The sequence below is a fragment of the Palaemon carinicauda genome, chromosome 7 (genome assembly GCF_036898095.1).
Source record: "Palaemon carinicauda isolate YSFRI2023 chromosome 7, ASM3689809v2, whole genome shotgun sequence".
Taxonomy (NCBI): domain Eukaryota; kingdom Metazoa; phylum Arthropoda; class Malacostraca; order Decapoda; family Palaemonidae; genus Palaemon; species Palaemon carinicauda.
In genome coordinates, this window is record NC_090731.1 from 166562184 (window position 1) to 166576930 (window position 14747).

At 32.8% G+C, this 14747-nt stretch overlaps 1 protein-coding gene across 1 annotated transcript; it reads left to right on the plus strand.

Moving 5' to 3' along the window:
* The first annotated feature begins 1986 nt into the window (after positions 1-1986).
* Positions 1987-11833, plus strand: LOC137643708 (serine-rich adhesin for platelets-like). The gene is made up of 2 exons (XM_068376408.1): positions 1987-5448; positions 11002-11833. Exons 1-2 carry the CDS (start codon positions 3134-3136, stop codon positions 11327-11329), a joined length of 2643 nt encoding a protein of 880 aa, XP_068232509.1. The 5' UTR covers positions 1987-3133; the 3' UTR covers positions 11330-11833.
* Positions 11834-14747: the final 2914 nt, after the last annotated feature.

Below are 14747 nucleotides of genomic sequence, written 5' to 3' on the forward strand. Positions count from 1 at the left end.
CTAACTATTTTCTTTCTCAACAGATGAAATAAATCAAAATGAAAGACTTGTAAAAGATTAAATCTGGTTTCCATTAAATAACAAATATATTACGATAACGAATAAAGATTATTAATTTAGAAAATATAAAAACTTCCTATCGTGAAGTCATTAGATTTTTCCTAACTATTTTCTTTCTCAACAGATGAAATAAATCGAACTGAAAGTCTTGTAAAAGATTAAATCTGGTTTCCATTAAATAACAAATATATTACGATAACGTAAAAAGCTTGTCAATTTAGAAATATAAAAAAAAACTTTCTATCGTGAAGTCATTAGATTTTTCCTAACTATCTTCTTTCTCAACAGATGAAATAAATCAAAATGAAAGACTTGTAAAAGATTAAATCTAATTTCTAATAAATAAAAAATATATTACGATAACATATAAAGCTTGTTAATTTAGAAATATAAAAACTTTCTATCATGAAGTCATAAGATTTTTCCTAACTATCTTCTTTCTCAACAGATGAAATAAATCGAAATGAAAGACTTGTAAAAGATTAAATCTAATTTCTAATAAATAAAAAAATATATTACGATAACATATAAAGCTTGTTAATTTAGAAATATATAAAAAAAAAACTTTCTATCGTGAAGTCATAAGATTTTTCTTATTTTCTTTCTCAACAGATGAAATAAATTGAAATGAAAGTCTTGTAAAAGATTAAATCTGGTTTCCATTAAATAAAAAATATATTACGATAACGCATAAAGATTATTAATTTAGAAAATATAAAAACTTCCTATCGTGAAGTCATTAGATTTTTCCTAACTATTTTCTTTCTCAACAGATGAAATAAATCGAACTGAAAGTCTTGTAAAAGATTAAATCTGGTTTCCATTAAATAAAAAATATATTACGATAACATATAAAGCTTGTTAATTTAGAAATATATAAAAAAAAAAACTTTCTATCGTGAAGTCATTAGATTCTTTCTAACTATTTTCTTTCTCAACAGATGAAATAAATCGAACTGAAAGTCTTGTAAAAGATTAAATCTAATTTCTAATAAATAACAAATATATTACGGTACTGTATAAAGATTATTAATTTAGAAAATATAAAAACTTTCCATCGTGAAGTCATAAGATTCTTTCTAACTATTTTCTTTCTCAACAGATGAAATAAACCGAAATGAAAGTCTTGTAAAAGATTAAATCTAATTTCTATTAAATAACAAATATATTACGATACCGTATAAAGCTTGTTAATTTAGAAATATATAAAAAAAAACTTTCTATCGTGAAGTCATTAGATTTTTCCTAACTATTTTCTTTCTCAACAGATGAAATAAACCGAAATGAAAGTCTTGTAAAAGATTAAATCTAATTTCTATTAAATAACAAATATATTACGATACCGTATAAAGCTTGTTAATTTAGAAATATATAAAAAAAAAAACTTTCTATCGTGAAGTCATTATATTTTTCCTAACTATTTTCTTTCTCAACAGATGAAATAAAGCGAAATGAAAGACTTGTAAAAGATTACATCTGGTTTCCATTAAATAATAAATATATTACGATAACATATAAAGCTTATTAATTTAGAAATATAAAAAAACCTTTCTATCGTGAAGTCATTAGATTTTTCCTAACTATTTTCTTTCTCAACAGATGAAATAAAGCGAACTGAAAGTCTTGTAAAAGATTAAATCTAATTTCTAATAAATAACAAATATATTACGGTACTGTATAAAGCTTCTTAATTTAGAAAATATAAAAACTGTCTATCGTGAAGTCATTAGATTTTTCCTAACTATTTTCTTTCTCAACAGATGAAATAAATCGAAATAAAAGTCTTGTAAAAGATTAAATCTGGTTTCCATTAAATAACAAATATATTACGATAACGTAAAAAGATTATTAATTTAGAAAATATAAAAACTTTCTATCGTGAAGTCATAAGATTCTTTCTAACTATTTTCTTTCTCAACAGATGAAATAAATCGAAATGAAAGCAAGAATCTACTGCCTCTTGGTTTGATATTCTGCGGCCTGGTCGTCACCACCGGAGATCCTAATTGTAAAAAAAGTCCTATCATCAGCAGAAGGAGCTACACAGACAGTAGCAACTTCTGCGAGATGAAGAAGAACAGGAAAAGAATCAGCAACTACAAGAAGGACACGAGAGTCACCTGGCCTGGCTTGAAGAAGGTCGTCCCTGTCTGCAAAAGAGTCCCAATCAGGCGAAATTATGACCTCTAGTACTCGATGGGGGAGGGGTGGTTTGGGTTTCTGAGAGACGACGGGGAGGGAAAGACAATAAGGAATGAGAGAAAGATAAGAATAACAAAGGAGAGCGAACAATGAAGAGGAAGGATTTCCTGGGATGGTGGTTTTCAGTGTGCTAAAATAGCAGACGGGAACTTTTTTTTTTTTTTACAGACAAAATCGGAAAATTGAGAAAAAAAGTCATGACTCATTCCATGGGGGATGTGGGAATATATTCATAAGAAAAACTCAAAGGACTGAAGTGAAAATAAGTAAATCAATAGCAGTCAGAATAGTGACCAAGTGCAGTGAAATAAAATTGTTAATAAATTAAGGGTGGATACGTTTTTAAACTAATCAGTAATCTGCAATAATTTAAGAAAAAAATCATCTATCCGTAGATAAAATAACCTCGTCATTTGCTGAGGCCTTAGGTTTCATTTCAACTGGGATCCTGGGAATAAATTAATAAATTAAATAGACTTATAGTGATGCGAATGGAAAGTTCCAAAGTGTATACTTATAAGTGGAAAAAAGAGAGGATAATACCAGTGCTTAGATAAAGCAGTGTAAAGCCTATTTAAAGTTAATATTTCAAATGAGTGGTACATTTAACTTCTTTACGTTTTCATCGGTGAAAAGATTAACACTGAATGTGATGATAATCATTTGCAAACATCCAGTGGAGCTTCTCAAACGCCGAATTTCTAAAGATTCATATAAATTAGTATGTAGGTATAACAGAGCTCAAGTTGATTAAAAGACATAAACCATTTCGGAAACAGTGATAACGCTCAATTCCAGATAAAATGCTTTCAGAATCACAAGAGCTCATCTCATCGATAGATGCTAACGGGGCAAAGAAAAAAGTATACGAATGAAGGTTGAATTCGTAATGGATCTATGTCCTAGAACTATATTGGAGAATAAAGTTGAGAAACCAATCAATCGTGAACCTGTATCTGCAACAGAAATTCTTAGCTTTGACTTAAGGTCATTGCATACCTCACTCATGACAACATGCGTACCATCTTTACAATGTGGGTCATTTACACAGAGTAGTGGATCAAGAAGGTTCCCTTCTAATATAATGAAATCTTTGCCAAAGTATGGAGACGAAAAAGAAATCTCAGCGCGTAATACCAATTCAAGATCTGAACAAACCCCACAAGATATTCAAGAATTAAGATTTGAATCTGGTAATCAAAATCAAGAATTCCATTATGAGGTAAATAAAATCACAAATAAGTCTTCTAGCATGGAATCTCAGCAGTCTGATATCAGGCCAGTAGTCATTGAACAACCAACGTTTTTCTCACAAAAGGAAGATCAGGATTGGGCTACATTCGGTGAAACCGATACTCAAGCAAATGAGCCTATGGATGAAAACACAGAATCATTGCAAAATAGCCAAGATGTTAATAGTAAAGTCTTCGTCACTCCCAAAACCAGTGGTTCTATAACAGCTACTGAACAGGGTTCAACTGAGCGTCGCTATCTCAACTCGGGTAAAGACTCTTCTTTAAGTCCTCAAACTAAGGAGACATTCACTGCTGATATGCAAGAGGGGAAATCCAGTGATAACACTTCTATATCAAAGGAAAATGTTCAGTGTGAATCTTTACCACTTACAGAAGGCAGTCTGAGAAAAGAAGAGCCTGCTAGCTGCTGTACTTCCAAATCAAGAGACACACAAAAGCTTTTTACCCCTGAGGATCTCTTTAAAGAAGACATGAAGCCAAATCCATATAAAACAAAGTCTGAAATATATCAGAATCATAATGCTAAAGAAGCTGGATTTATACTTCAGCATCCTAACAGGAAACCAAGAGATGATCCTTTACCAAATATCTCTAAAGGAACTAATGCACAATTGACAGACTTATCTAAAAGTGAAGAAGGGCTAATAGAACCTTTGGCCACCGAAGATGATGTGGCCTTACAGGAAGGAAACAAACTATTTGTGTTAAACGGTATACCTGAAAGTCCTGTAGATAGTCCTCAGATGTCCCCAGAGTACAGGCCATTTGAAGCTGTTAACTTTGCTTTAGAAAACAACATTGATAATTTTGACAGAGATGAATACGTCAGGTTTAGGAAAGACTCTAATCAAGAGCTCGAAATTCCTAATGCCTCAGAGACATGGTTACTTCAGTTACTTATATCAAGACCAAGAAACAAGAAGACATCAATGAAAGGTGAGAAAGGACCAGAAAACAGTAGAACGTGTAACCGAAGGGGATACCGCGGTAACCCGGATGTCTTTTTCTACACTCCCAAAACAGTGCCTAAATATCTTTCCGAAACTCGTTATGCTATAAAACATAGAAATAGAACAAACTTTTCACGTAAGCATGGTGCACTGTGCCGAGGTAGTTCACTGAATGTGGAACTGGAAGGTTCAGGCTGCTGTAGTAAGACTGAATCTGCAGAAGGTAACTCTAAGGATAAACCAAGAATTACCACGGCTATGATGAATGGTGATCAGGCAAGGACAAAACCTCTTGTTGCCAGTGCATCATTTGAAAGTGCCTCTACAACAAATATGTTTGACCTAACAAAGTCTCGTTATAGTAAAGATGCCTTTACGCCGTTTTATAGGAGTTTTGATGAAAGTTTTATATCTTATGAAGAATCAGAACCATTATGTAAAAATCCAGACTCTGAATCTCATAAAATAAAATCAGAGAGTAAGCCTAAATCGAGTGAAAAGCAAAGACATAAAAGAACCAAAAAGATGGCCAAAAACGTTAAATATCATAAGATAACCAACAATGATGAGACATCATTGCTTACTGATGGCAACGCTAAAGATAGCCTTAGTGGTGCTATCTCAGCTCCTAAAAGTCTTCGATTTGTTAAAAAGCCCACTTATAAAGTCCCAGGTGCTTCATGTACTAAAGAGCAGAATCCATTGACAACATATAGCGAAAAGGTAACACCAAAAACAACACTGGAAATTTTAGAAGAGGTTCAATCTAATCTCAGGGCACGTCTTGCATCATTGGAGGAACTGAATGCTCTTGCTGACGACGCAGAAGACTGTGCTGGGGATGCAGGAGAGGCCAGATCTCTGTTCTCTTACAGACGCCTTGATGATTCCTCCACTTCCATCATGACCAGTTCTTTGACGCCTCCATCGTCATCATCTCCGTCACTGAATGATGATTCACCTCGCACAGGTGCTACCAGGTAAGACTTGGAGTCAGATTCCTGAGCCATTAACAGAGAAGGTATAATTGTTTATCACGTCCTGAGAACATAGATGGTGATAAAATGACGTTCCTTATTAAAAATGACATAAACATGGAATGTTGTAGGTTTGTTTTATGAATATTTACTTACATTCATCTCATAAGAAATAAAGTTTAATCTAATCTGAATTTTGGAATCAAAAGCATATTTATAAAACAGCTTCGTTTTAAGAATAGCCATCTTAACCAAGTTCTTTTCTCTTTAAATTAAATTCTCAATATCTGTAACAAGGAAGTGAGTTACAGACATAATACAGTTGTGTAGACTCTAAAGTCTCATCACTATATATCAAAAGTGATAATATAATTTTCTATCATATTCATACTAAAAAATATTCTTTTTCCTTCTGTTAATTATTTTGAAATAGTGTTGTAAATTTAAAGATAGGTAATAAAAACTAATTTTTTTTCCATATATCTGAATCAGACATACACAATCCACTGTACATTTATTACATCAACACATATAAAGTAAGGTTAATGTCTATTGTTAAAGAATCATACATAAATTTACTGAAAGCAGAAAAGACAAACTCATCCAATTTTCTGATAAATTATAAGTGCAATACAATAATGGTTTTTCTGAAAGGTTCAAGGTTGAAATCTAGTACATTTTAGAGTTATAACACTTGGAGAGCAATTCTGAAAGATGTTGGCAGTACAGAGAGCAATGCATTTACTAACTAATCGCACGATATCATATTCCACCATATATCATTCAAGTCACAGTGTTTCCCAACCTTTTTAAAATGATTAACCCAAAATTTTATTTCCAACTAATCAATTACCCCATTTGACATATAGCCGGTAACATCGGATGTTTTTTTGCAGCCACCTGATGAACTGTATGGATCATGTAGCCCGCTATTGGCTGCTTATAGTTAAGGATCCAAAACAAATACAAACTTTTCCATTTTAATGGATATCAAAATGAACCATCATCAGTGCAGAATATTCAATGTAACAATATTAATAGATACTATTTAGTAATCACTTTATGTTTGCTCTGGTTTTTCAGTGTGAGGGTTGAGCTTGTTTTGCCTGTGCAATTTTCTCTATTCTGGGCTTGGTTACAGAAAGGGCTAACTCAATTTCAGAACATCTTGATTACCCCCAAAAATACGGGTCCATTACCCCACTGGGGTAATTTACCCCAGGGTTGGGAAATACTGATTTAAGAGATGCACTTACGGTCGAATATACTGAAAGACACTATCTAACACGACCAAAGAGTTTCAAAAATATATTACAAATATATTTTACCTCCAAACGTCACTGCTCAGTGAAGAAAGGTTTATTATCTATGACTCCCTTTTATTTACAATTTTCCAGCCGAGTGGGATAACAGGACTCAGCAGAAAGCTTATCTTTCCGAGGGTCTTACTTCCTCACCCTCACGATTTCAGCAAAAATGTTAGAATGTTTTCTTTTCCTTTCATATGTGCAAAACGATAAAAGTAAAAGCATAGATACATAAACCTTTTTTAATATATACAGTATATATATATATATATATATATATATATATATATATATATATATATATATATATATATATATATATATATATATATATATATATATATATATATATATATATATATATATATATATATATATATATATATATATGTATACATATGATACACACGCACACACATATGTATATATATATATATATATATATATATATATATATATATATATATATATATATATATACATATATCTACATTTCATATATACATATATATATATATATATATATATATATATATATTACATATATATATATATATATATATATATATATATATATATATATATATATATAATTATATATCTATATATATGTATATAAGAAATTGTTAATGGAGAGTGGAATGGCTTGTGTTTGCTAATGTTATGGTGTCAGTTAGCGTCAGCGAAAAGAAGTTTAGGAAACCAGCAAAAGATTTCGAAACCTTAAGCGAGAATTGAGGGTTTAAAGTGATCTTTGGCAAAAGAGAGGTAACGATGGGTATTGGAAGTCAGGAAGATGAAGCAAAGAGTACCCGGATTGTTAGTGGAAGGATACAGGTATTTGTTAGTACATTACTAAAATAGCTGCAAAATGAAAGAAAACATAAGTCGCACATTAGTGATGCAAGGACACTTTTCACTACTTCTCAAAATCATCTCCTGCTACGAGAGAATTGGATAAATAACGAAATTCTATTGTCTAAATTACACGTCATTAAGGCACTCTGTTCGTGCATACAAATGATTCCCTTGAAACTTTTATTGGGGGTATAGAGCAATTAGGCTATAATAGGACTCTAATGTGCAATGTGGTTTCTTTTTTTTCAAATGGGACGTTTTATATTCATTCATAAAACCATAAGGATAATGATTTTCCTTTTAAAAAATCACCATCCTTAAAGGTTGTACTACGAAAATGAATGTCTAGTTTCTCGAAAACAAAATGTAAAGGTTAAAGTTAATTAGATTTTTCCGAACAGAACTCATCATCATCATCATCATCAACATCACCATCATCATCTGCTACGCCTATTGACGCAGAGCCTCAGTTAGATTTAGCCAGCTGTCTCTATCTTGAGCTTTTAATTCAATACTTCTCCATTCTTCACCTCCTACTTCACGCTTCATAGTCCTTAGCCATGTAGGCCTGGGTCTTCCAACTCTTCTAGTGCCTTGTGGAGCCCAGTTGAAAGTTTGGTGAACTAATCTCTCTTAGGTAGTGCGAAGAGCATGCCCAAACCATCTCCATCTACCCCTCACCATGATCTCATCCACACATGGCACTCGAGTAATCTCGTATAATTTCATTTCTAATCCTGTTGTGCCATTTAACTCCCAATATTCTTCTGCGGTCTTTGTACTTAAATCTACTAAATCTCTTGGAGATTGTTTCATTATCATACCACGACTCATGTCCATACAGTAACACCGATCTCACTAGACTGATATATAGCCTGATTTTTATATGTAATTTCAGGCGATTTGATTTCCAAATTTTACTTAACGTAGCCATTATCTGATTTGCTTTTTTCAATCTTTCATTAAACTCCAACTCTAAAAACCTTGTATAATACATAGTTTATTTACTTCCTTTCTTCCTTATCTCACTGGACTATTTTCCCTTGTAGCAACCGGCTTTTCGAACTAGGATTGTAGAAACGTGCTTTTCAAACTAGGATTGTAGCATCCTTCTTTTCAAAGTAAGATTGTAGCATCCTGCTTTTCAAACTAGGATTGTAGCATCCTTCTTTTCAAACTAGGATTGTAGAAACGTGCTTTTCAAACTAGGATTGTAGCATCCTTCTTCTCAAAGTAAGATTGTAGCATCCTGCTTTTCAAACTAGGATTGTAGCATCCTTCTTTTCAAACTAGGATTGTAGAAACGTGCTTTTCAAACTAGGATTGTAGCATCCTTCTTCTCAAAGTAAGATTGTAGCATCCTGCTTTTCAAACTAGGATTGTAGCATCCTTCTTTTCAAACTAGGATTGTAGAAACGTGCTTTTCAAACTAGGATTGTAGCATCCTGATTTTCAAACTAGGATTGTAGCCTCATGCTTTTCAAACTAAGATTGTACTATCCTGCTTTTCAAACTAGGATTGTAGCATCCTGCTTTTCAACCTAGGATTGCAGCATCCTGCTTTTCAAACTAGGATTGTAGCATCCGGCTTTTCAAGCTAGGATTGTAGCATCCTGCCTTTCAAACTAGGATTGCAGTATCCTGTTTTTCAAACAAGGATTGTAGCAACTTGCTTTTCAAACTAGGATTGTAGCAACCTGCCTTTCAAACTAGGATTGTAGCATCCTGCTTTTTAAGCTAGGATTGTAGCAACCTACCTTTCAAACTAGGATTGTAGTATCCTGCTTTTCAAACTAGGATTGTAGCATCCTGCTTTCCAAGCTAGGATTGTAGCAACCTGCCTTTCAACCTAGGATTGTAGCATCCTGCTTTTCAAACTAGGATTGTAGCAACCTGCCTTTCAACCTAGGATTGTAGCATCCTGCTTTTCAAACTAGGATTGTAGCAACCTGCCTTCCAAACAAGAATTGTAGTGTCTTGCTTTTCAAAATAGGACTGTAGCATCCTTCTCTTCAAACTATGATTGAAGCATCCTGTTTTTTAAACAAGGATTGTAGCAAACTGCTTTTCAAACTAGGATTGGTAGCCCCCTGCCTTTCAAACTGAGATTGTAGCATCCTGGTTTTCAAACTAGTGTCACCCTCCGATCCCCACACTGCTGAGTCCTTGGGCCTTTGGAAGCGTCAAACGACCTTCACATCCTACTACCTGCAAAACGTAACACACAGGAACCTGAATGGAGGAGCCATTTCAAATAAAAATTGTCAGAGTTACCAGAATAACTGTTACGATGAAGAGACCACTAGTGCCACGAGGTTAAAGTTTTCATTATCTAATAGTCTTAACTTATTGTTTTGAAGTGTGAATTATAGATTATCCAATATACTATGGTGGTCCAAGTTGTGGTATTCATGTAAAAGACTATTTTCCGTGGCTCAAAATTTATTTATTCTAAAAAAACATTTGGTCTCTGAAATCCGAAATTTATGTGACATCTCCGTACGCGATGTTTTTCTCTTAATATACGTTAGCCAACACAGTTCTGGCACATAACTTAATAGGAAAATACATCATGATTACGCTACAACTTGTCAGTAGCTTCTTCGGGTTTTAAGCAAATGAAAAGACCGCATAAGATGAATATTCACAACCGAAACTAAACTATCGACAGTCAGTTACGAAATGACGAAGACAAGAGTCGGTCCCGTCTTGAAGGTGGTTGACTCGCAAAGGACAAAATAGTCAAATCATATTGCAGATGATTTATCATTTAGACGATGATTTCACATGACACCCTAGGTAATACTATTGGAAATAAAAAAATGAAATTAATTACTTTAAGAGAAGACTTCCTTTACTAAAAAAGTTACATAATAATTAAGTGCTTCGGCAAGAATACATGTTTTGTCGTACGCCTATATGAGGGCGGTGTTAGTGTGAAACATACAATATATATATATATATATATATATATATATATATATATATATATGCAAATTACATATATATATACGTATACATCTATATATATATCTATATATATATATATAAATATATATACATATATATATAAATATATATATACATATATATATATATATATATATATATATATATATATATATATATATATATATCTATAAATATATATATATATATATATATATATTCATATATATATAAATATATATATATATATATATATATATATATACATATATATACACCAGCTGAACGTGGTAGACTATTTTTCTGGATCACTCATATAAGGAAAAAACAGCTTCTTGAATGTACATGTTTGTTTGTGTACGTGCAGGCCTATGTGTATAAGTACATGGGCTAACAATCACCACTGCTTCCGACTGTCTAACAATTCTTCTTTTTCTTGCAGAAAGAAGAAAGCCAAAAAGAAGATGAAGAAGAAGAAGAAAAAGAAAAAGGGCCTCAGCGCAACCAGCAAGAAGGAGGATCCCGGGAAACGAAAGGATTGCGAAGGAGGAGTGTCCTCGAACGACGACGACGACGACAACGCCCCCTACAGGAAACCTTCTCCTTCGCCCTCGTCGTCTCTTTCGGGCGATTCTCGCTACTCCTTCGCTTCGGCCAGTTCGTCGCCGAGGAGTTCCTCGTCTTCGTCGTCATCGTCTTCGTCTTCGGAATCGAGCAGCTCTTCTTCTTCTTCCATAGAATCATCTGACGTTGAGGATTCGCTCATATAGGGCCGTTACCTTAGGAATTTCTTATCACCTTTACATTCATATTAATCTTACACATTCTACGAGTTTTTCAATTATAGTAGGAAGGAGAGAGAGAGAGAGAGAGAGAGAGAGAGAGAGAGAGAGAGAGAGAGAGAGAGAGAGAGAGAGAGAATTTGGTGCTATTACGAGAAAACAATGAAAATAGACAAGTCTGCCTTAAATAAGTTTTCAACTACTGTTATAATCAGTAGCTCATGAATGAATGGTTGAATGAATACATATGAATACCCATACATCGAAATGATAATTCAAAAGCAGTCTGAAGACAAATGAGAAATCATATGGAATAATAAATGGTAGGAAATGCTCAATTTATAAGTAAAATCCAAAAGTATTTCGTACCTGTAGAGAGAAATTGGTGGTAAAAACATTTATCTCTTTTGAGACGTTCCAGTGAGATGATGGAATGATGCGATGACTGGAAAGAAAATATATCTGGAATCTTTAGATAAAGTCTTTTGGATATTTACGTGAAAGGTATATTGTTTATATATATATATATATATATATATATATATATATATATATATATATATATATGTATATATATATATATATATATATATATATATATATATATATATATATATATATATATATATATATAGGCATTAATCTTTTCTATATGCATGCACGATAGTATTTACCTTTTATAAAACACAAAAACACAACAAGATACAGAGATCTTAAAAAAAAAATCAATCTTAAGATGTATATATATAAGGTAAGTAAAAAAATAACTAAATAAAGTCATACTTTTGGACGACAAATTTATCAGAGAGCAGTTTTCAGACAAGAGGACCTTAGAGGAGTGACATTACTTAACAGACGGGACTGATAGGCTGAAGAGCTCTCCAAAGAACACAAGTTGTCTCTTCTTGAGCTCACTTGGTAAGTATCTGCCTTAACAGAATTTCTTGCTGTAAGTAGACTTAAACTTCGGAATACTCGTCTCATGAGAGTCGTCAAGAAGTTCTTGTGTGTGAGAGAGAGAGAGAGAGAGAGAGAGAGAGAGAGAGAGAGAGAGAGAGAGAGAGAGAGAGAGATAGAGAGAGAGAGAGAGAGAGAGAGAGAGAGAGAGAGAGAGAATATTATAGGAATTTGATCAAGATTTTATGAAGACTTATAATGTAATGGTTCTTCATAGTTAGAGGACACTCACGACGTTTTCCATTCTAATAAAATATTACAATATTACCCCCTTGTTTCACTCCACCAAAATATATCAATCTGTGAGTGACGATTTACATTGAATTCATGTTTCCACCATAACTTAATTAAGAGATTTAATTATTATAATAACTGTTGTTTTAAAATATTCATGTTTTCACCATATCTTACTTAAGAAATTTAATTATTATAATAACTTGTTTTAAAATATTCATGTTTTCACCACAACTTAGTTACGAAATTCAATTAGAATAATAACTGTTGTTTTTTAAAATATTAACATTACATGTATTACAGAATACTTATTATTAGTTTATGAAAAGAAATGGTGATTGGTTTGATGCTCGTATTTTAGTTTACGAAACTTAATTAAATTAATATCTATTGTTTTAAAAGATTAACATGACATGCATTATAGAATAAGTATTGATAGTTCATGATTTTTTTTTATTGCTATGAGTATCTTAGTATGTGAATAATTATATAATGTAAAACAGAGTATATTCCAAATAAATAATGCTTTCCATGACACAAGGTAACAAGAGGCGTTCACAATACCAAGGGTCTCGAGAAGCCGAGTGGGAAAAATCAATATCACAAGAAAAACGCGTTTGCAGATTGGCAATTTTCAACACTGTCTTTGCGAGTTAAGAACAATTTTAAAAAGTTTTGGAATGTTTGTATATCCAAGTTCCTTTTTTCTGATATGAAAAGAGGTAGATCCAAGTGGCTTTTCTGATATGAAAAAAAGGTAGATCCAAGTGGCTTTTCTGATATGAAAAGAGGTAGATCCAAGTGGCTTTTCTGATATGAAAAGAGGTAGATCCAAGTGGCTTTTCTGATATGAAAAGAGGTAGATCCAAGTGGCTTTTCTGATATGAAACGAGGTAGACCCAAGTGGCTTTTCTGATATGAAACGAGGTAGACCCAAGTGGCTTTTCTGATTTGAAACGAGGTAGACCCAAGTGGCTTTTCTGATGTGAAACGAGGTAGACCCAAGTGGCTTTTAGGTAGACCCAAGTGGCTTTTCTGATATGAAACGAGGTAGATCCAAGTGGCTTTTCTGATGTGAAACGAGGTAGACCCAAGTGGCTTTTCTGATATGAAACGAGGTAGACCCAAGTGGCTTTTCTGATGTGAAACGAGGTAGACCCAAGTGGCTTTTCTGATGTGAAACGAGGTAGACCCAAGTGGCTTTAAGGTAGACCCAAGTGGCTTTTCTGATGTGAAACGAGGTAGACCCAAGTGGCTTTTCTGATGTGAAACGAGGTAGACCCAAGTGGCTTCTCTGATGTGAAACGAGGTAGACCCAAGTGGCTTCTCTGAAGTGAAAAGAAGTAGATCCAAGTTCCTTTTCTGATGTGAAAAGAAGTAGATCCAAGTTGCTTTTCTGATATGAAAAGAAGTATGTTTTTTTAGAGGACATTGAAGCAATAAAATAAAAATAGCACTTTTGAACTCTAGAGACCCTTAGTATTGTGAACGCTTCTACTGGTAATTTTTGTCACTTTGAGAAACGTTTTAATTTGACTTATTTGTTGCATTAAATATCATTGATGGGTATTCTGCACTGGTCATATTCTTAGAAAAAATTACATAAAGGAAAATATTTAAGTTTCTAGACTGACTTCAGCAATAGGTCAGAAATGCTAAATCGGCACAATAACAAACGCAAACAGCAGCGCTGACTTCTTACGTCAATAATTCGGGTTTCTGATGGAAATATTGTTTTATTGAGAAAACATTGGTTGAAATGGAAATACGTGAAACAGATAAAAAAGACATATATTTTCATAAAAAAGTCTTAATTTCATTTCTTCGTGATAGATCCCAAACTTCGAAGTTTGGAGTGGTCAGTATAAAAAGTTAATTCATATATGTTGGTAGAGGAGTATTAACTATATATGATATAACGTTTTCACTTTTAGGTTATTATAGGATTTAGGTCTGCCTTAAGTTTTAACAAGACTTTTAATATACAGTAATCTTTGCGGGTGCATGTAAGATTAATTTATCTATTTACTATTTTGCTTTCTATTTTGTTCCCCAATACACGCCTTCAAAAGTAGGCTTTAACATATCGTCACTCTTCTAAACTAACTGCCTAAGTCATTTTCTTCACTTGCTGGGAAATAAAAAAAAACCTTCTCATTTCCTAATTCTTTATATCATTGTATTGAGCTTCAATTAACAAATTCTAATTCACAAA

Bases quoted from the DNA above. Each gene is read 5' to 3' on its own strand.
- LOC137643708 (XM_068376408.1), top strand. From the start codon at position 3,134: ATGAAGGTTGAATTCGTAATGGATCTATGTCCTAGAACTATATTGGAG. The intron at 5,449-11,001 runs GTAAGACTTGGA...TTTTTCTTGCAG, and splicing joins CCTCGCACAGGTGCTACCAG to AAAGAAGAAAGCCAAAAAGA.